The sequence below is a fragment of the Acinonyx jubatus genome, chromosome A2, assembly GCF_027475565.1.
Source record: "Acinonyx jubatus isolate Ajub_Pintada_27869175 chromosome A2, VMU_Ajub_asm_v1.0, whole genome shotgun sequence".
NCBI lineage: Eukaryota > Metazoa > Chordata > Mammalia > Carnivora > Felidae > Acinonyx > Acinonyx jubatus.
In genome coordinates, this window is record NC_069383.1 from 165,306,588 (window position 1) to 165,326,991 (window position 20,404).

General features: G+C 65.0%; 2 protein-coding genes across 3 annotated transcripts; both read right to left on the reverse strand.

The window, feature by feature from the left end:
- Positions 1 to 3,358: 3,358 nt before the first annotated feature.
- On the reverse strand, positions 3,359 to 6,080 carry CFD (complement factor D). The gene is made up of 5 exons (XM_053220268.1): positions 5,728 to 6,080; positions 4,339 to 4,495; positions 4,114 to 4,258; positions 3,760 to 4,017; positions 3,359 to 3,575 (listed from the first exon to the last, which is right to left on the reverse strand). Exons 1-5 carry the CDS (start codon positions 5,783 to 5,785, stop codon positions 3,414 to 3,416), a joined length of 780 nt encoding a protein of 259 aa, XP_053076243.1. The 5' UTR covers positions 5,786 to 6,080; the 3' UTR covers positions 3,359 to 3,413.
- A 1,564-nt stretch (positions 6,081 to 7,644) lies between these two features.
- Positions 7,645 to 11,073, reverse strand: LOC113597259 (neutrophil elastase-like). 2 transcript variants are annotated; one of them, XM_053220266.1, is made up of 6 exons: positions 10,921 to 11,073; positions 10,402 to 10,558; positions 9,079 to 9,220; positions 8,199 to 8,262; positions 8,032 to 8,118; positions 7,645 to 7,909 (listed from the first exon to the last, which is right to left on the reverse strand). In XM_053220266.1, the coding sequence occupies exons 1-6, from the start codon at positions 11,048 to 11,050 to the stop codon at positions 7,779 to 7,781; spliced, it is 711 nt and encodes a 236-aa protein (XP_053076241.1). In that variant the 5' UTR covers positions 11,051 to 11,073; the 3' UTR covers positions 7,645 to 7,778. The 2 variants fall into 2 exon arrangements, with proteins under 2 accessions (XP_053076241.1, XP_053076240.1); XM_053220265.1 differs by having other exon boundaries at positions 8,032 to 8,262; positions 10,921 to 11,070.
- Positions 11,074 to 20,404: the final 9,331 nt, after the last annotated feature.

Genomic DNA, 20,404 nt, shown 5'->3' on the forward strand with positions numbered 1-20,404 from the left:
GCAGGTGTCCTGTCCCTGCTAAGGGTGCTCTCCTCCCCTGGGCTCCCGTGCCCGGTGACTCTCTTGCTTTGTCAGCATTTATCGAGCACCTAGTGTATGCCAGTCACCGAGGCCCCTGCACGGGGCAGCAGGCCCGGCACCAGTGGGCGATGGGCAGGTCTCTCTCTCTCCTTTTTCCCTGCCTCCCTCTAGCCTCCCCGCTGCAGGCCCTGAGCTGCTCCCGCCCCTGGGCTTCTGGGAGCTCAGGTCTGGTCCCCAGGGGGTCCCGCCTCCTGCCAACGAGCACTTTCCCAATCACGTCCGGCTTATGTCCTGCTCCCCAGGCCTCCGGACGCGGCGCCCTGCCTGTGGAGTGCTAATGGTTTCTCTGGTTTTCTTGCTGGAAGGTGCAGGGAGGGTGGGGCGGGTGGATGCTCTGCGGGGGTCAGACCCTGCACCTGTGCTTGTGGGGCTCGCTGGGCAGTGGGGGCTCGGAGCCCCTTACCGAGGCCCGGGCCGCGTTGCCCCGGAGGGCCTGTTGTCTGAGCCGTGGGCATTGATGGTGGGCACGTGGTGGGGGCGGACAAGGGCAGGGAGCTGGCGCTTGGCTGGGCCTCTGCCAGCCGCCTCGCCTCCCACCCTGCTGGTCACCACTGCCTGGTGCCCCTTTAGTGACACGGGGACCCTGAAGGCAGCCCCCCCCGGTTGAGTGGTCACTGCTGACAGAGCCGTCCGTGAGCCGGTGGAGGGGAGGCTCTGTGTAAATTGCTCATCTAACTGAGGTGTAGGCGGAGAGCAGGGGAGAGGCCTCTCCTCCGTGGGGATCCGCTTCGGGGGCCCTTTCCCCCTGACCGTGCCCACACCGCCGCTGTGCCGTCTGCGCGGCTGAGGTGGGGGTCGCCTGTCGTGGCGTCCCTGCACCCCTCTCGGGCCCCCACGCCGTGCTGCCCACGTCCCTCACGAGGCCTCCAGCCACCCCGCCAGTGCTGTCAGCCGTCTGCGTTGGGACAAAGGGCCCGTTGTCCTGCACCCGTTTCACCTGCTCCAGGTTAACTTGTGGTTTTAGGACACGGACACGACTCACCCCCACGGGTGACACGTGGGGTCCGCGCCCCCCCCCCCCCCCGGGTCTGGGTGGGCTCACGCCTGCGTCCAGCCCTGCGCAGAAGTGGTGCGTGTGACCCCCGAGCGGTTGGAAGTGGCCTTGCTCCCGGCCCCCCACCCCCACCCGGAGCCTGTGCCTCCCTGCCGTGAGCACACCGCCCCGCTGTGCCGTCCGCTTCCGGACCCGCAGAAGCTGAGCACGGTGACCCCGGGGGTGGCTCTCTGTCCCCAGGTTTGGGGTGGACGAGAACAGCCCGCGAACCGGGATGAGCACGGTCGCGTGGGTGCGCCCGGCCGTCCCGGTGGCCAGTCCCCCGTGGGCCCTGCCGAGCCCCGGATGAGCTCGCCAGGCGGGTTAGGTCAGCAAGGTCCCGCGTTCCCGTCCCCGTCCTGTGCCCGCCAGGGGTTACCATGACACCCGTGTGTCCCCACAGCGCCTGCCTCTGGGGTCAACAGCAAGGCCCTGTTCTAGTTAGTACGTGAAGACGGCTCAGTCCGGCCGGCTGGGTGTGCGGCCAGCCTCGTCAGAGCGGAGGCCCTGTGTCACAGAGGCGGCCACCGGGACCACGTTCAGAAGATGTGTGTGCTGCTGTGGGCTTAGTGCCCACCGAGCTCATGGCCCGCCTCCCCACACTGTTCACCGGAACCTTCTGTGGTTCCCACACTGACCACGGGAGGGGGGTGAAGATGCCCCGGGAGATGTCACACCGGCCAGCCCCTAGTCAGACGTGAACCACCACTCCTACCCCCTGCCCTGGGCCCACCGGGGCCCTGACCTCCAGAAACAAGCGGGAAAGCAGGACCGGGCGGTCTTTGGCTTCTTATTCTCGGGCCGTGCCCCCTGGACACCCAGGTCGTTCCTGCGCCTGCCCGGGGCTCGGGGTCATCCCGCTGCCCCTGACGGGCCGACCACACTCACTGGCACCTGAGAACCCTCCCGTCTAGGGAAGCTGCTGGAAGGTACCCTCCAGGGTGAGCGGGCTGCGGTTTCCCTCGTGGCTGCAGAAGCCACAATGTCTCCCGCCAGGCCCTCGCCCGAACTGTGCCTCCAGCCCGGAAACCCGCCCCCTTCCTGTGGGGCAGGCCCGCCGGCCCCCAGCCCTTCCCCAGGCCCCGCTCTGACCCTCCAGGTACCAGGTCGTCAGCGGGGCAGCTGCATTTGAGTTTCAAACGAACAACAAATACTGTTTCAGTACAAGGCCGTCCCACATACCACGGGACACTCTCATCATGCAAAAGTAGTTGTTGTTTTTCTGAAATTCCCGTTTAACCGGACGTGTTTTTATTTGCTGAATCTAGTCATCGTAGCCACACCCACACTTTCCCCCCAAACTGGATCATCTCAAAGCCACTCCCTGACATCACTTCATCCAGGAAATACCTATTGAATGAATGAGTCTCCCGGGTCTGGATGGCCAGCAATTGTCTCTCCCCCGCCCCCCCTTATTTAAATGTGTCCAGTTTCTTAAATTACACACGAGATTCCTGAGCCTCGTGTCCATCATCAGAAGGGCTGAGTGAGTTACATCCTGTGTAGTGGGATATTTGAGTTACTATGAGCAGGTCTTAGTGACCATGGTGCCCAGCCCAGGACCGTGCACACAGCAGGTGCTCCATAAATGCTTTTGTAGGCATGAGCATATGACTCCAAGGTAAACACTCCGTGGTGGAAAAGTAAAACTTGGCTACCGGTTCCAAACCCCCCGATTCACAATCCCCAGGGGTGGGCACATGACTTCACCTCTCAGATCCTCAGTCTTCTTTTCAACAAAAGGGAAGTCGTGAGCTCCCTTTGTGGGCCACGCTTACCACCTGGGCCCCAGCAGGTGTGGGTCTCGATGGCCCCTCATCCAGGTGGGAGAAAGCACAGGGCCTCGGGGCCTGGGGAAACTGGACCCTTTCCCGGAAAGGGTAAACTGAGACCCAGGAGGGCAGGGAGTCCCTCAGACCCCCAGTGTGACTGCTCTAGGACAGGCATCAGCCTTCCTCATTCTGGGAGCCCCCAAGCCCCCGGAAGTGACTATGAACGCCGGGGCTGTGATCCTGGGTTCGAATCCAGGCTTTGTCCAGGAGCTTCCTCCGACCTGAGCCTGCGTTTCCCGATGCGGGACGGGGGTCACAGAACAGAGTGACTCGAGAGGGTCTGTGAAGCTGAAGCTCCCCCCAGAGCAGGGTCTCGCCCGCAGGGCGGCTTCCCCGCCACCTCCCGGGACCGCGGGTGGAGGAGCACGGGCGCCCCCGCGCGGCCGCGCGTGCTCAGGACGGGCAGGAAGCGTGCAGGAAAGGATGCTTTATTGCGCGACCCCGGTCGGCCGCCCCTCGGGGCCTCGTCAAGCGGCCGCGCCCTCGGCCATCACGCCGTCGATCCAGGCCACGTAGCTCGCCAGGCGCGTGTAGATGCCGGGCTTCTTGCGGTTGCCGCACACGCGCGAGCCCGACGTGACCACGGCCTCGGCCACGCCCCCGCACACCAGCGGGCCCCCGGAGTCGCCCTGCGGGGACAGGACGGCGGGCCGGGCCGTGAGCGCTGCAGCCGCGCCTGCAGGGACCCCCGCCCGCGCACCTTGCAGGTGTCCCAGCGGTTACTCCCCCCGCCCCCCCCGCCCGCCCCCCCCCACCTTGCAGGTGTCCCAGTGGTTACTCCCCTCGCACCCCCCGCCCGCCCCGCCCCCCCACCTTGCAGGTGTCCCGGCGGTTGCTCTCCCCGCACATCATGCTCTGGGTGATGGTGCCGTCGTGGTACGTGCGCTGGTTGCAGGTGGCGCGGTCGAGCACCCGCAGTTGCAATTGCTGCAGACGGTCCGGCCGGCGGCCCGCGTGGGTGACCACGCCCCAGCCGGCCACGTCGCAGAGCGTGCCGGCCGCCACGTCGCGGTCCAAGCGCTGCCAGGCCAGGGGCTGCACGGCGGGGCCCAGCTCGGCCTTCTCTGACAGCTACGGGAAGGGGCAGGAGCGGGGGGTCAGGGCGGGGGGTGGGGGGGCAGCGGGGGTCGCATGCAGCAGGTGGGACTGAGGCTGGGCTCGGCAGACCTGCAGCAGGAGGAGGTCGTGGTCAATTGTGTCGGGCCGGCTGTCTGGGTGGGGCACTGCGCGGAGCACGTCGTACAGGCGCTTGGAGGGCTCGGGCTGCGACAGGGAGTGTGCGCCCAGGAGCACCTGCAGCTTCCCGTCGGCCCTGGGGGGGGGGTCCACATGAGAGCCGCGTCCCCCCCTCCGCAGCCCCCCCCCAGCCCCCCGCTGGCTCCGGACACTCACAAGTCCTCCACGCAGTGCGCCGCGCTCAGCACCCACCGCTCGGACACCAGGAAGCCGCCGCACACGTGCTTGCCGTTGACCTGCACTGATGCCATGTAGGGCCGCGCGTGGGACTCGGCCTCGCGGCCGCCCAGGATTCGCCCACGGGGCTGCGCCGCTGGGGGAGGGAGGGCAGGTGTGTGCTTCAGGGGGCGGGCCTCCCTGCCCCACCCGGCTCTCAGGCAGCCCAGGCCTGGAGTCCAGTCCGGTGGGGGGGGGGGGGGGGCAGGCCTGGAGTCCAGTCCGGTGGGGGGAGGCAGGCCTGGAGTCCAGTCAGGTCGGAGGGGAGGGGGGCCCAGGCCTGGATTCTGGTTGGAGGTGGGGGGCAGGCCTGGAGTCCAGTCAGAGGTGGGGGGGCAGGCCTGGAGTCCGGTTGGGGGGGGGGGGCCTGGAGTCCAGTCCGGTGGGGGGAGGCAGGCCTGGAGTCCAGTCCGGTCGGAGTCGGGGGGGGGGGCCCAGGCCTGGATTCTGGTTGGAGGTGGGGGGCAGGCCTGGAGTCCGGTTGGAGGGGGGGCAGGCCTGGAGTCTGGTTGGGGGGGGCAGGCCTGGAGTCCAGTCCGGTGGGGGGAGGCAGGCCTGGAGTCCAGTCCGGTTGGAGTTGGGGGGGGGGTTCAGGCCTGGAGTCCGGTTGGAGGGGGGGCAGGCCTGGAGTCCAGTCCGGTGGGGGGAGGCAGGCCTGGAGTCCAGTCAGGTCAGAGGGGAGGGGGCCCAGGCCTGGAGTCCGGTCAGAGGTGGGGGGGCAGGCCTGGAGTCCAGTCCGGTGGGGGGAGGCAGGCCTGGAGTCCAGTCAGGTCGGGGGTGGGGCCCAGGCCTGGATTCTGGTTGGAGGTGGGGGGCAGGCCTGGAGTCCGGTCAGAGGTGGGGGGGCAGGCCTGGAGTCCGGTTGGGGGGGGGCAGGCCTGGAGTCCAGTCAGGTCGGAGGGGGGGGGGCCCAGGCCTGGAGTCCGGTCGGAGGGGGGGGGCAGGCCTGGAGTCCAGTCCGGTGGGGGGGGTTCCCAGACTGGAGTCCAGTCGGAGGGTGGGGGGGGCAGGCCTGGAGTCCAGTCCGGGCCCACTGGGAGCAGGGGACTCTAGGGCAAATTCGCTAAATGTGGCTGACCAGACCCAGCAGTCCCGGCCGTTTGCACTGACAACTTGACCCTCGCTGGAGGCTGAGCTTGGACTCTGAGAGCTCAGGCTTCATATTCGAAGTTTGGGGAAAATCCTTCCTTTTCAGAGTTTTCCATTCACCTGCTGGAGCCGGGGACACTCCTGCTTGATGGCGCGGGGCGGGGGGGGGGGGGGCGGCTGACCACCCTCCAGACGGGTGGCTCCCAGCTGTCCCCGGTAGGCCCAGGCCCTGTCACTCACCACACGCGGCTGCGCCCAGGAGGACCAGCGTCACCAGGTGCACCAGGCAGGCGGTCATGCTGCTGCTGTGGCCTGAGTGGGGACTCAGGCTGGGGCCCCCAGGCACTGACACTTGTAGGAGCGGGCAAGGGGGCGGGGCTCCCAAGGCTCGCTCTGCTGCGTGGCCACCGTCCAGCAGGGCAAAGGGGAGCCTGCCTGTTCCATGCCCACCCTCCACGGGAGCCCCGCACCGAGAGGACAGGCGGCTGGAGGGGACTCCTGCCTCTGTGTCAGGTCCAGGGCTGGTCCCCGTGCGGGCCGCAGACCCTCAGGTGGACCCACTCTCAGCCCCCCAGCCCAGGCTCCCCAGAGTGCCCTTCCGCCCCCAACGTTTTGCAACAGCAGCTGGAGGCCACAGTTTGTAAACAACCAACTTCCTCCGTTTTTCTGCCCCTCCCTTCTTTCTCTTCCTCCTCCAACTAAGAGAGGAGGTCGGTGGGGGTGGGAAGGTCACCTGACAGCCTTGTCCCTGTTGGCTCTGGGGCCCAACACCCCAACAAATGGAATGTTAGAAAGGGGGTGTGTCAGATACAAATGACAGAAAAAACAAGTTGAACCGGGTGGGGTCTTCAACACGGAAATTTAAATGGAAAGTTCAGGGACTACTCTCAGGTGTAGCCTGATCCAGGTGCCTGCCTGCTATCAGGTGTCTCTGTCTCTCGTTCGTCCTTTCCTCCTTGGTGATTTTTCTCCTCACCGGGCTCCCCTGTTGTGGGCCCAGGGGCCCCAGACTCAGCCCAGCGGCCCAGTGGGCCCCTCCCCCAATTCCCCATCACTCCAGCCAGCTTCTCAAGGCTGCCTCTGGTTAGCTGAGCTTTGATCACATGGCCCTTCCCAAGCCAATCACTGCGAGCAAGGGTTGGCAGGTTCTGATGAGCAGAATGGGTTGCGTGACCCTTTATAAGGTCAGGATGATGGATCAATGTCTCATGAACCCATGGAGGGGGGCAGTGCTGGGAACACAAGGGCGGGAAGGGCCTTGGACATCCCCAGTGGGCACATTGCACAGTATCTTCCCTCTACGCTTTCCTCTTTGCTGTGGACTGTTTCAGGCACAGAGAATAGAAAAAATGTAGCCAGTGTGATTTGTTAGATCCTAACATGTTTCCTTATTGAAATCAGAAACTCGAAACAAAAGCCCATTAGGCTATGGAGTCCAGGTTATGTAAGAGTTGGAAACTGCAACAAAATTTGGAACGTCTTCAATAAATAACCCTGAACACTCCCCCCCCCCCCCCCCCCCGGGCGCCGAACGAACCAACGACCGCCAGTGTGCAGGGCTAGGTTGGAAGAGTGACTGACCGACTGACCCCCGGCCAGTCTTGGGCGGAGCTGTGGGAGGGGAGCACCCCAAGGCAGAGGGAGCCCCAGAGGCCAGAACCGTGCGGCAGGGCCCAGGCCGTTGACCTCCAGTGGGGGGGCGGGCAGGGTTCGTGAGGCCGAGGCCGGTGTGGGACCCGAACCCCTCCCCTCACTCCTTCCTGCAGGGAAGCCGAGGCTCAGGGAAAGACAGTCAGGTGCCCAACGTAGCTGGGACTCAAACCTAGGCTGCCTGCCGAGCACAGCTTCACGCCTGTCTGTACCTCGACTTCTTTGCCTGTAAAATGGGGCAGGGCTAGGACTCGCCTCAAGGGCCGGAGAGAGGGCCAGATGAGTGAACGGTGGCAGAGACTTGGACCTGTCCCTGTGCCGCGTGAGCAGTGACTCAATCCGGTGACGCTGGGAACCCGGGTGGCAGCTGGCATCCTTTGTGGAGGGTGGGGAAGGTCTTCTTACCCCAGGGCCCCGAACTTGCTGCCGTTTGGAGGTGACACGCCCACGAGACACACTCTCCGGGCCACTGTGGGGCCCCCGTTGTACAACCAAGAAACACACGCATTCTTACGAAAACCAAGAGGCTTTTATTGTCACCGTGGGCAGGGCCCAGCCAGCGGCGCCCTTTCTAGAGGGTCCTGCTCGCAGGGTCCCTGGGATGCACCGAGGGGCGGTCGTCCTGGCGACGGATGATGGAGTCAATCCAGTTGGCGAACTGTGCCACCGGAGCGAAGGCGTCTGGGTAGAAGCCGGAGCCACAACTTCCACGGATGAAGGAGTCGATGCCCTGAATCAGCCCGTTGCAGACCAGGGGCCCCCCCGAGTCCCCCTGCGGACACAGACAGGGTCAGAAGGCTGGCCTTCCAGGGCTCTGGCCGCGGCCCAGGCGGGAGCGGGGTGGGGGGGCCCAGGGGGGGACCGGGGTGGGGACCGGGGGACCCGGGTACGTACAAAGCAGATGCCGGCCTGCCGGCGTGGCACCAGCGTGCACACGTTGGAACGGGGGCACAGGGTGGTCACCACGGTCACGTTGAGCTCCTGCAGGATGTTGGGCGGTGGCTGGGTTGTGCCCAGCTGGCCCCAGCCCATGGCCAGGCACTGCACCCCACTGCCCACACCTTGATTCTGGGCAGGCAGTCTGGCCACCCGCACGTTGCTGTTGATGGTGGCTGACCCATTGAGCTGTGGCGGGTGGAACAGAGAGCGTCACAGGGGGTGGTGGTCCATGACCTTCCCCTCCCCGGGCCTCAGTTTCCCCATCTGTCTAGTGGGAGCAGCCGCAGTGGTTCAGAGCATCTCTGGACATGTCTTTGTTTAAATATTTAAAAAAAATAATAATGTTTATTTATTTTTGAGAGCGGGAGGCAGAGCATGAGCATGAGCATGAGCAGGGGAGGGGCAGAGAGAGACAGACAGAGACACAGAGTCCGAAGCAGGCTCCAGGCTCCGAGCTGTCAGCACAGAGCTGACGCGGGGCTCGAACCCACGAACGGCGAGATCACGACCTGAGCTGAAGTCGGACGCTCAACTGACTGAGCCCCTCAGGCGCCCCCGGCCATGTCTGTATGCAGTGGGTAACCAATAAAACACTGGGCAACAGCGGCGACATTTCCCTTGTTCTAGAACATTCCCAGAGAATAACCCTTAAGTTTGCAAGCAGTGGGGAAGGGAGTCTCCCGCCGGCTGAATGTGGGGAATGTCACCCCATGTCACAAAGACAGGAGCAGTCCCCGTGCCCGGCCACACGGATAATAAGTCTGCCCACGGACAGCGGCTCACAGCCTTCTGCACCCTGGCCCTCAGCAGCCCGCCAGGTGGGATTGGTTTCTCCACGTCACGGGGTGGGGGCTGAGGCACAGAGAGGCGACCTACCCAGCTAGAGCGGGGGTTTGATGCAGGCCTCCTGTTCTGGGCCCCCCAGTCTTCCCGCCTCTGCACCCTCCCCAAGCCTCCTGCCCCCTGGGTGTCCCCTCCCTCCCCGCCCAGCCGGCCTTGCACCTGGAGAATCACGATGTCGTTCAGCAGCCTCTGGGGGTCGAAGCCGTTTTCAAAGACCCGCTGGATGGTGAACATTTGCCTGGTGGGCTCTCGCCGCCGCAGGTCATGTGCCCCCAGCACCGCCACCACCGACCGGAAGTTCCTGCAGCAAGGAAGAGGCAGGAGGCGATTCGAGGTGGCCCTGGTGGTTGGGAGCGCGGAGAGACCCCGAGCTCAGCTGTGACCCCCACCCAGGAGGGCCTGGCCTGCCCCCCCCCCAGCCCAGGAGGGCCCGGCCTGTCCCCCCCAGCCCAGGAGGGCCCGGCCTGCCCCCTACCCAGCTCAGGAGGGCCCAGCCTGACCACTTACCCCCAGCCCAGGAGGGCCCGGCCTGCCCCCCGCCAGCCCAGGAGGGCCCAGCCTGACCCCCCCCAGCCCAGGAGGGCCCGGCCTGAACCCCCCCCAGCCCAGGAGGGCCCAGCCTGTCCCCCCCAGCCCAGGAGGGCCCGGCCTGACCCCACCCAGCCCAAGAGGGCCCGGCTTGCGCCCCCCTGCCCAGGAGGGCCCGGCCTGACCCCCCCCAGCCCAGGAGGGCCCAGCCTGTCCCCCCCAGCCCAGGAGGGCCTGGCCTGACCCCCCCCCCAGCCCAGGAGGGCCCAGCCTGCCCCCCACCCAGCTCAGGAGGCCCCAGCCTGACCACTTACCCCCAGCCCAGGAGGGCCCAGCCTGTCCCCCCCAGCCCAGGAGGGCCTGGCCTGACCACTTCCCCCCGCCAGCCCAGGAGGGCCCGGCCTGTCCCCCCCCAGCCCAGGAGGGCCCGGCCTGAACCCCCCCGCCCAGCCCAGGAGGGCCCGGCCTGCCCTCCCCCCCCCAGCCCAGGAGGGCCTGGCCTGACCCCACCCAGCCCAGGAGGGCCCGGCCTGATCACCCCCCCCCCCAGCCCAGGAGGGCCCGGCCTGGCCCCCACCCAGCTCAGGAGGGCCCAGCCTGACCCCCCCCAGCCCAGGAGGGCCCGGCCTGCCCCCCGCCAGCCCAGGAGGGCCCAGCCTGACCCTCCCCAGCCCAGGAGGGCCCAGCCTGACCCCCCCCAGCCCAGGAGGGCCCAGCCTGACCCCCCCCAGCCCAGGAGGGCCCGGCCTGCCCCCCACCCAGCTTAGGAGGGCCCAGCCTGACTACTTCCCTCCCCAGCCCAGGAGGGCCCGGCCTGTCCCCCCCAGCCCAGGAGGGCCTGGCCTGGCAGGTGCGCTAATGCGGCCCCGCCCCTGGGAGGTCTCACTTCCTTCCCGTTAGATACATGCGGCAACGGGGCTGTGAGAAAGGGAGGCATGAGCTGGGGTGACTCACAGGCCGTCCACGCAGTGGGCAGCCGACATGACGAAGTTCGGGGCGATGAGTGTGCCACCACAGAAGTGGCCTCCACGCAGCTGCAGAGACACCATGAAGGGCCACGCGTGGGGCCGGGCCGGGCGGCCGCCCACAATCTCCGAGGCCAGTGCAGGGCCTGAGGACACACAGGGGGAGGGTGGTGAGTACCATGCAGGAGCCCCGGCCCGTGGCCGATGCATCCAGATGAAGAAACTGAGGCACGGGGAGGGGGGGGGTGCCTGCCACCACCCTACCACCCCGCCAGAGCACAGCTCTTTAGACATAGTGGCTTCGGGGTCCCCAGAGGGTTCGCACCCCAGCTCTGGGCTCCCGTGCCGGCCTCGCCACCCACAGCCTCACTGTCCTGCTCTGGAAACAGGCCTGCTCGTCACGGCGGTCCCCTTCCCACGAGGATGAGGGGCCACGAGGGCCCAGGACAAGCGGAGAGGCCAAGATGCCTGGGGACAGACAGACGGACAGACACGTGGCCGCACTCACCACCCAGCAGCATGGCCAGCAGCACGGGGGCGAGGGCAGGGCCGGCGGATCTGCGGCTTGGGGTCATGGTCGGGCTGGGGCTCTGGTGTCTCTGACCCCTGTGCCCACCTGCCCCTCTTATAGCCCCCATCCCCGGAGGCCGTTGCCCTTGCCCCACGGTGGGGCCAGGTGTCCCCACTTCCTCTCCCCCGCCCAGGGTTGGAGGGGGTGCAAGGGGCCAGGGTTGGCTCCGGCAGGGTCACTGGATGAGTCCCACGGCCAGGACCACACAATTAAATGGGAAGGTCAGATACGCAATGTCTTTCAGTAGAAGTGTATCCCCAGTTCCGCACAGGACACCCCCCCCACCACGAAGTTAGTCCTCGCTTCCCCGACACTCACATTGACCTGGGCGTCCTGTGTTTTTACTGAATCTGGCACCCTAGGCCCAGAGGACGCTGGCTGGGGCCCCCGCGTGCCTCAGTTAACCCCGGGCACTATCATAGTGTCAACAATGCTCCACGGTCTGTCCTGACGTTCCGCAGGGACGGAAGACTGAGGCAGGGCGGGGGCTTCCCCCACGGGCTCCTGCCCACACGGGGGATCCGGGGTCCACACCCAGCCCCCAGGGCTCACAGCAGGACGGCCGTGTGCGGCCCGTCCCCTCTGGCTGTCGCTCACAGGAACTCACTGTCACAGGGTCAGCATCTGGAGTCCGCCACAAGTCCTGGGAAGGGGCTCCCACCCCCAGGCACCCTGAGCTTCCCTGAGCCCCCCCCCCCCCCCCCCGCCGAGCCTGGCCCGGCCAGTGCCCTGGCCCCAGCTGGGCCTGACCTCCAGTTAGCCGGAGTGCTCTGCCCGGGGGCAGCCGAGGGTCCCCAGGGCCCAGCCCCCTCCCCCGTGACCCCTGTTTCACTTCCCGCCTCCCCCAGGATGCTCCAACGGCCGCTGTCGCAATAGGCAACGTCCTCGGGGCTCAGGGCTCGGGCAGGGTGCGGGGAGGGAGCCAACGGATCCGCTGTGGGAATGGGCGGGCCGGGGCCCCAGGGGCGCCCAGAGCCAGCGCCTCGGCCGGGGCCCAGTTGGTCCCCGGGCTCCCTCAGCCTGTGGCCACAGGCGAGCCAACCCCACGGCCCCCAGCGATGAGGGTGACGGCCCTGCCCTCCGGAGCCCTGCACACAGCGGGTGCTTGGCACCTGTCCTTTCTCCCTGCCTTGGCCTGAGGCACATCAACCCTCCTGTCCCCGTGGCAGGGTCCCCCCCACCCACAGAGCACTTAGTAAGCCCGCGCTTGCAGTCTGGGGATGGGGGAGGAGGACGTGGCTCTGGCAGGGAGAGCAGATTTAACCAAAGCTGCCTCTATTGAGCACCACCTGTATACTAGGTTCATCCGTGTCGTGGTGGTTACGTGTTGACTCTGGGCTCGTTCCCTAGTGTGGCCACTTGCCCACTGCACCAGCCCCGGCCACCGACTCGACCCCTCCCCGCCTCCGTGTCCTCGCCCATCGGATGGAGGTCTGAACACTAGGCTCCATCTGAGGCCAGACGCAGGGATTAAATGAAGTTGCAGAGTCCGCAGCTGAGAAAGTGCCGTCCTTGAGGGCCTGTTAGCCATCAACCGCCATCAGGAGGGCCAGGTGCTGCTGGCCTGGAGGGCTGCAGGCTGGGAAGCTTCTAATTCGAGATCACAGGGGTGGTGACCGGGTGCGGTGCCCGCACGACAGGCACTGGGTTCACGAGGCGGCCCCTGTATTGTTCCTGTGGTTTTGTGGCTGCCTGAATCTGCACCACCCCAGCCAAGCTCTGGCAAATCCACCCGAATCCCCGGTCCTCGCCTCCCCGCCGGGCTCTCGTCTTTGCCTTGTGCAGACCGATCCTGGCCAGCTTCACACGCCTGAGCCCATGGGAAACACCGGGGGCCGCATTTTCTGGGTCTTTCTGTTCCCAGCAATGAGCTCAGTCGACATCCCCTCCAACAAGCCTCGTTCACCCCCATCTCTGGGCACCAAAGGCCCCTCTGGGCTTTTTATAGGAACCGCTTCCCCGCCTTGGGCTCCTGGGAAATTCGGGAAATTCCTGGCCTCCTCCGACGCTCACCAGCATCCATTTCCTGGGGTTTGGCAACGATTTGTTCCTGGCACCGCGGCCGTGAACCGTAGCAGCTCCTCCCCTGGGGTGGTTGGAGAGAGGGCCGGCCCAGAGCTCCCGCTCTTGCTTGAATTTGCATGCTGCCACCAGGTGGCAGCAGAGTAAATCAATAAGGAAAGGACTGCCTTCCAACTCTGTGTCCCCTCAGCGGGTCGGCCCTCTCTGAGCCCTAATGGCCTCATCGCTACGACCAGTCTCCTGCTCCACAGCTGGCCGATGGCCTTCACCTCTTCCTGCCTCAGACCTCGCCTCCAGGCCCACCCTACTTCCTTTCCGCGGCCCCGCATGCCGCCCCCTCCCCGACCCGCTCTCCTCCTCTGCCCCCCTGCCTTGCTGCCTTCCAGCCGCACCGAACAGCCTGGCAACCCTCCCGAGAGTCCTGTTCGTGCGGGGCACTCAGCCCAGGCATCACCACCTCCTCCAGGAAGCTTCCCTAATAACCCCTGTGCCGTCCCCGCTTGGATCAAGAGCCCCCCAGGCCCCGGGCACTCCATGTTATCACGGCCTGGTCCTCAAGCAGTCCCCGAGCTGGGAGACGGATGCAGGGGTGGGCACAGTGTCACCGTCCCTGAGGGCCAGGGTGGGGCTCCTTGGACAGTTCTGGGAAATGCCTGGGGTGACTCCAGACAAGGAAACTGAGGCACAGAGATGGGCATCGACTTAACCAGGGTCGCCCGGGCAGGGCTGGATTAAAACCCCCATCTGTGTGCGTCCAGGCAGTGAGACCACTGTGACCTGGGCCCTCTACTGATCTCCAGGCCTCTCCCCAGCCCGAGTTTGGGGCTCAGACGAGCAGCCCTCGGCCCTCTCCCCACGTGGGAAGGACAGACAGGAACCCGGGGCTCCTGAGAGCCCCGTAGGGGTGGGCGGTGCAAAGGGCCGTCTGTGGGCTCAGGCGTGGAAGAAGTCCCTTTCTGAGGCCACCCTGTGTCCAAGCTCCCACCTCAGGGCTCGCTGGCCTCATGCTTGGGGCCCCCATGGGAGGGGGCGGCCCTCCCCCCTGCACTGCTTGGCACAGCCCCAGTTTAGCCCCTGTACGTATGGGAGGCGGGAGCAAAGAAGTTGGAGCGCTCCTGGGAAGTTCATTCCTGGACCACGGAGGGTAGCGGCTGCTGAGTCCCCCAGGCGGGGAGGGAACCGGTCGGTCAGTCACCCAGGCTGGGCGAGGTGGCCAGGATGTGACTACATCAGGGAAAGGGGGCCGGGGTGGTCTTGCGCCACTTAGGGGTGAAATGTGTTGAGTCTGGAATTTTCTTTAGGACACGTGGACAAGGAAAGAGATAGGGCCACGCCAGAGGGGAGCAGGTGTTTACTGGCCTCCTACTGTATACCTGGACCCCTGGATTCTGGGTGTGGCTGCCAGAAAACACTGGACTGGTCACCCACACCTGCCCCCGAGGTGGGAGAGCCCCCAGATCCACGAAGGCTGTGGGGGTGAGGCCGCTCCACACGTCAGCCCGCTGAAGCCCCCCGCCCCCCGCCCTTCCCCTGGGCCTCTCGTGAGTTCCTCCAGCCATGGGACCGAGGCCCCAGGTGCTGAGAGCCAGGTGGGCATGGCCACAGCAGATGCCGGAGCTGTGACACGCACCCGTTCCGTGGCCACAGTGCCTTTGGGCTCCTGTACAACCTGAGCAAGGTGCCAGAATCCCCCACCACGGCCAGGCGCCGGGTGCCATGGGCCCCCACGACCTGGGCATTGAGGGTGGCTGGAGGTCCAGCTGGGGCCGAGTGCTGGCAGGAAGTACCTCCTCCAGGGACCCTGCCACGTGGAGCCCCTCTTTGTAACATTTGTCACTGGCACACTAATTCACTTACAAAACCAACCGTATTCTTGGTCCTGTGCTGGCCCTGGGGTCCTGCCTCTACCCAGGCGCCTGATTTTCAGGGTGGCATGGCCGGGAGGAGGTGGAGGGAAGGTATAGTTGAAGGAAGTATGGCCTGATGGTCAACGTAACTCAGAGGAGGGCGGAGTCGCACCAAATAGAGTGAGGGTGACACCAAGACTTGGGTGAGGTCTCCGGGGGCGGCCTGGGCAGGGCTGGGAGGTGGGGCGGGGGGCGGGGTCCCATGTGCCCAAAGGGCAATTCTGGGCTCCCCTGGGTGGCTCTCTCCCCACCAAGTCTGCTGTATGCCAGGCTGTGTCCCCGCATCTGCACAGGGCTTTGTATACAGTAGGCGCTCCATAAATGTTTACTGCAGGATGAATGACAGATCCCACGGGCCTGCTGGCTCTGCCCACCCGCCTATAGGAGGGGAATGTCTTTGAGCTTCTGTTCTGGGTCCTGGACTGTAGTTGATTTCAAACAGGTGAGTGATGCTGACCTTGGCCGGATGGGCTGGGGGTCTGTAGGTGGAGGGCCCGGGCACCACACTCACCAGGATAGAGTTTCTGAGGGACCGGGTGCCCATCCCTTGCCCCCCCCCACTCACTGGCGCCCCCTGCCCTGTGAGACCCAAAGCACAGCCCCCTCGGTGACCCCCCACAGCCTCCGCAGGACGTCCTGACAGCCTGCTCTGCACCCTTGGCCCTGAGTTGCCAACAAGAGGGACGCTGGGGCCTGAGGTCAGGACACCTGTGAGCCCAGCCCTCCCGGGGCCTTGTCCCGATACCAGGGGGAGGAGCGGCTCGGGCTGCAGAGCAGGGGAAGTGCATCGCCCAGTTTGGAATGGGGTGACCCAGGGCAGGGCCGCCTGCACGCACTCATGGGTTCCCAGGCAGTGGGCAGTGGGCAGCACGGAGCTTGGGTGGATGCCTGCCAAGGAGGGCCGTGAGTGGGGCTCAGCTTTGTGCCCACCCATGGTCTCTGGGGGGTGGGGCGGGCAGAGCCACGGTGCGACCTTGACCCTGGCGCGTGGCCTCTCCGAGTCTGTGTCCCCATCTGCAAAATGGGTGTCCTGTGGCTTACAGCACAGGGGGCTGCGGTCTGCTGGTGGAAGGGGGCCGGGCCTGGCAGGCAGCCACTGCTGGGGCCAGAGAGCCCGGCAGCTGGGATCCTTGCTGTTTCAGAAGGTTCCCTGGGGACAGTGGCACCCGGTCTGGAAGGCCAGGGAGGTTTCTAAGAAGGATGGGGTTGAGGGGAAGCCGGTGAGGCGACCCATTTTGCAGATGAACAAACTGAGTCATGGAACATCTTCATCAGGATGAGGGCTCTGGAGGGCCTCCAGCTCCTGCCCCTCCTCTGGCACTTACATCACTCACCTGCCCCCGCGCGTCCCCCCCCCCCCCAGACCCACACACACTCACTGAGCACTTGCTGTGCCGGCCAAGGCTCAGGAGCTCATGGCTTGCATGTAACTTGCCCGTTTTACAGGTGGGGAAACAGTCGAATGGCCCAGAGACCCCCCATTCTCTCTTCTTCCCCTCCCCCTGGGGCACGCATCCCAAGGGGCAGACAGAGTCCTGGCTTGGTCCCGCCTCAGTGTCCCCATTTCACTGGCTGGCTTCAGTGGACACTCCCCCAGAATCAGCAGCGTCCAGACAGACAGATGGACGTGTGGCCCGACACACTGCCAGTGAGACGGGTGCGAGGGCAGAGCCGCCGAGTAGGTGGCTGTGGGCCGTGGTTGGGCAGGGGCTCCAGGGTCACCCCGCCTGCCACCCTTTCTGCCCCCTCCCCAGCTGGGGAGGCCGTTGGGGCGGTCCCACACCTGGGCTGCTGTCCTCACATCCTCCTTGCATCTTTGGGGCCACAGGGAGCCTGGGGTCAGAAGCACAGTCCGCGGAGCATGCAGGGGCTGGGCCCAGGGGTCCTGACTCCAAGAGGCATCTCTCAGACGCCCTGCACCCCTTCCCTCTCAGGGTCCCTGCGGCCCCAGCAAGGCAGAATGTGGCCTGCATGTCTAGGGACTGGGGTGGGCCCCACTCGGGTGGGTGCTGGGGGCCACAGAGCCCTGTGCCCTCCTGAGACCCACAGAAACATCTCTGCCACCTTACCCATTACAGATTCACTTTGCCTTCTCAGGCAGGGGCTCTTTCCTGGGGTGATTCTGCCCCAGGGGACCCCTGGGTAATGTCTGTGGTTATCACGGGGGTCGGGGGGACTCCTGGCATCGAGGGGGTGGGGTTCAGGGATTCTGTTCCACCCCCACAGCGTCCAGGACGCCCCCACAGAGAACACTCCAGGGGCTGCAGGGCCCAGAGGGAGAAGCCAGGAAAGAAGGAGATATTAGGGCTTATTTATAAATATTCATTATTATGAAAAGCACAAACGTACAGAAACAGAGAGAGAAGAGCTCACCAAACTTGGGGACCAAAAAAATGCTTTTTAACGTTTCATTCTGAAATGGTTTCAAGCTCACAGAAGTCCCCAGAATTCCCAGGTTTGCCACCCCCAGCTTCCCTGGAAACGCGGCCGGAGTGAAGGCTGGTTCCGATCGGCTCCTCGTGGATCTCCTGCAGCTCGGGCACCGTTCCCCGTCGGGTCCTGGTGTCTCCTCCGCGTGGGACGGCCCACAGCCTTTCCTGTCCCTTGTGATGCGTCAGGAGTCCCATGGGCGGGTGGCCGCGTCCTCCCGGGCACCACCTCCCCGCCCCGGGCGACCATCAACTTACTGCTGACGGTACTGACCTGGGGGCTTTCCCCTCGGAACGCATGCAGCCTGTTTCTGGAATGTTCGCCCCCGGGTCTGCTGCCCACAGCAAGCAGGGCTGGTTCCCCTCCTCCTGTCCTCCTGCAGATATTGGCTGAACCCTTACATCAGTCCAGCCACCTCGGGGCGCCCCCGTCACCAGTACGCGCCCCGTGTGCCCCCGGGGCCCGCCGGTGCCGGCTGCGGCGAGTGGCCTGGGTCCTCCACCCCCACCCGTGAAGTGGGCAGGGATGGGCTGGTTGTTTGGAAAGTGCTCCGCCCACGGGGAGGGTGAGGGAAGCGGGGGCGCTGCCTGTCACCGTCACCACCACCGACACCTGTCGCCATCACTGTCACCACCTGTCACCGTCACCACCACCCGTCACTGCCACTTATCACTATCATCACCACCCCCACCGTCCCCTCCCTTCCCGGCAGGTCACACGGCCCCTCCTCGTTCCCAGGCTCTTCTGGGAGTAGACTTGCACCTGCTGCCTGGGTTCAAATTCTGCTGGGCTTTGTGATTCTGGGCTGGAAATACCGCCTCTTGAGCCTCAGTTTCCCCACCTGCTAAGTGGGAACGATGAGAACAGCCCTCCCCCACAGGGCTTCAATTACCCAATACAAACAGGAGTGTAACAGGGATGAGGGACAAACACAACGTGTCCGCCGCGCACGCGCACGTCCCTCAGGTGCATCCACCGTGCACGCGCACGCGCACTGATGACCGCGTCCCCAAACACGCGCACGTCCCTCGGCTGCGAGCAGGAGCGAGGCGCCCACCCCCGCCGCCCCGCGGACGGACCCCGGACACGCGACGACGCTCAGGTAGGGAACCCGACACGAGAGGCCCCGCGGGGTGTGAGTCCGCGTGCGCGAAACGTCCAGAACGGGCTCACCCACGGACGGGAAGGGGGCTCGCGGGGGCAGGGGGCTGCGGGGGGTTTGCTGGGGGAGGTGATGGCTGATGGGGCTGGCGGAGGGGGCTGCTGGTGGAGATGGGGCTTCCTTTTGGCGGGGGTGGTGGAATGTTCTGGAATCAGAGGTGGTGGTTGCACAACTTTGTGAATGTACCATATGCCACGGAATCGTTAAATGGATCAGCTCTACGGAACGTGAAGTGCAATTAAATAAAACAAGAAAAGAAAAAAAAAAGAGACCTGCCGGAAAGCGGGCGGGCCCTGGCCCTCATGACCCCCTGCAAGTGCTCTGCTCTGGGTGTGCAGCACACGGAGACCTGGGGGGGCAGGCAGGCGACCGCAGGGCCAGGGGCTGCCTGGAGGCGGAGGCGTGGTGTGAGGCGGTGTGGAGCCCTGGGGGCTCCTCCAAGGGGTTGGGCTGGGCTGGGCGGGCGGAGGGGAAGTGGGGCCTGGAAGCTGCGGCCTCGGCCCCTCCGGCTCCAGCTGTGGGTGACGCAACAGGCAACGGCCGAGGGCTGGGCCGGGTGGCCGGTGGGGGCCGGCGGGACCCGAGAGAAAGCCCCGGCGTCCAGGGAAAGTGCGGGAGGCTCAGCCTGTAGTGTCTCTGTGTCCCTCTGTCTTCCCTCCTGAGTGTGTCCGTGTGGGGCCCCACCCCCTCAGCCTCAGTTCCCCTTCTGAACAATGAGCGGGCAGCGAATGACCTCTTTTGGGTCCAGGCGGGGCCCCTGAACCAATCTAGGTTCATGCACCCTGACATTCCTCTCTGGGCCTCAGCCTCTCCATCTGCCAAGTGGGTTAATGGCAACTCGACTAACCTTGGTGGCCAGTCTGGGTGAGCACTGGGGGCTTCTGGGGGTGCTGGGCGGCATTGGCACACCCGGGGTCAGGGCTGGGGGCCGGGAGACCGCTCCGGGCAGAGGGCTGGCCCCCGCGGGCCCCTCTCCTCACGATCAAGTGGGAGAATAAGCACGGAGTCCCCACGCAGCTGCTGGGAGAGGGCAGAGCCCCGGGGTTTGAGGCCCGTGTTTGCCTCGGACCCCAGGTGATCTCTGGTGACCTCAGGTCGGCAGCGCTGACAGTTGTCTGGACACAGCATCACCCAAATCCTGGCCCTGCCGGGTGCACGCCGGTGCGTTGCTGCTCTTTACTCTTCATTTTTAAATTTTACTTCCACCCTTGTAAGGTTCAACGGTCTAAAAAATGTGTAAACAGTCCCTGCTGGAAAGATGGGGGTCACTGTGCAATCCGCGCCCCTCTGCCCACCTCACCCCGCATGTTCGCGGGCTTCCTGGTTGGTGCTTCGAGCAGCCGGCGACGGGTGCGCCCCCGCCACACACACTGCTCTCCGCTGTCCCATGAAGACCCCTCAGGGCAGTGACCCGAGGACTCTGTACCTTCCACACGGCTGTGACTCCCCTGGTGGCCTCCTGCTGGGAAAATGGATTGTTTGCAGCGGGAAGATGCCTCGTCGCCCACCGAGGGGGACGCCCGCACTGTTCTCAGCAGCTTTGTGTCTGTGTTGTCCTCGTCAAAAGACAGGGTCTCCGGGGAGGTTGCTCAGTCTCTCGTGCAAACCAGTGAGGGTGAGGGTGTCCCCACATCGTCAAGAGACTTTTGTGTTTCTCTGCTCTGAACGGTCTGCTTACAGCCTCTACCTGTACGATCGGGCTGTTGTTATTGGCTTTAGGCACTCTTTATATATGAGCTTCACTGTCATATTTTATTATAGGTTATGAAGTATACATGTAGACATATAGCGATTTATAATAAATATGTATGATCTATTTCAGTAGAATTTTATTTAGCTTAAGAAACTATAATACATAGTATATAATTATTTTCACATTAGTATATTATTTTAATATGAG

What these genes read in the sequence shown, in the direction of transcription:
- CFD (XM_053220268.1), bottom strand. Translation starts at nt 5,785, where the DNA reads ATGACCGCCTGCCTGGTGCACCTGGTGACGCTGGTCCTCCTGGGCGCA. An exon ending in ACGACCTCCTCCTGCTGCAG is followed by an intron (nt 4,018 to 4,113) that starts GTCTGCCGAGCC and finishes CCCTTCCCGTAG; the next exon opens with CTGTCAGAGAAGGCCGAGCT. An exon ending in ACCGCCGGGACACCTGCAAG is followed by an intron (nt 3,576 to 3,759) that starts GTGGGGGGGCGG and finishes CTGTCCCCGCAG; the next exon opens with GGCGACTCCGGGGGCCCGCT.
- LOC113597259 (XM_053220265.1), bottom strand. Translation starts at nt 11,050, where the DNA reads ATGGGGGCTATAAGAGGGGCAGGTGGGCACAGGGGTCAGAGACACCAG. An exon ending in GCCCACTGCGTGGACGGCCT is followed by an intron (nt 9,221 to 10,401) that starts GTGAGTCACCCC and finishes TCCTTGCTGCAG; the next exon opens with GAACTTCCGGTCGGTGGTGG. An exon ending in ACGACATCGTGATTCTCCAG is followed by an intron (nt 8,263 to 9,078) that starts GTGCAAGGCCGG and finishes CACCCGCCACAG; the next exon opens with CTCAATGGGTCAGCCACCAT.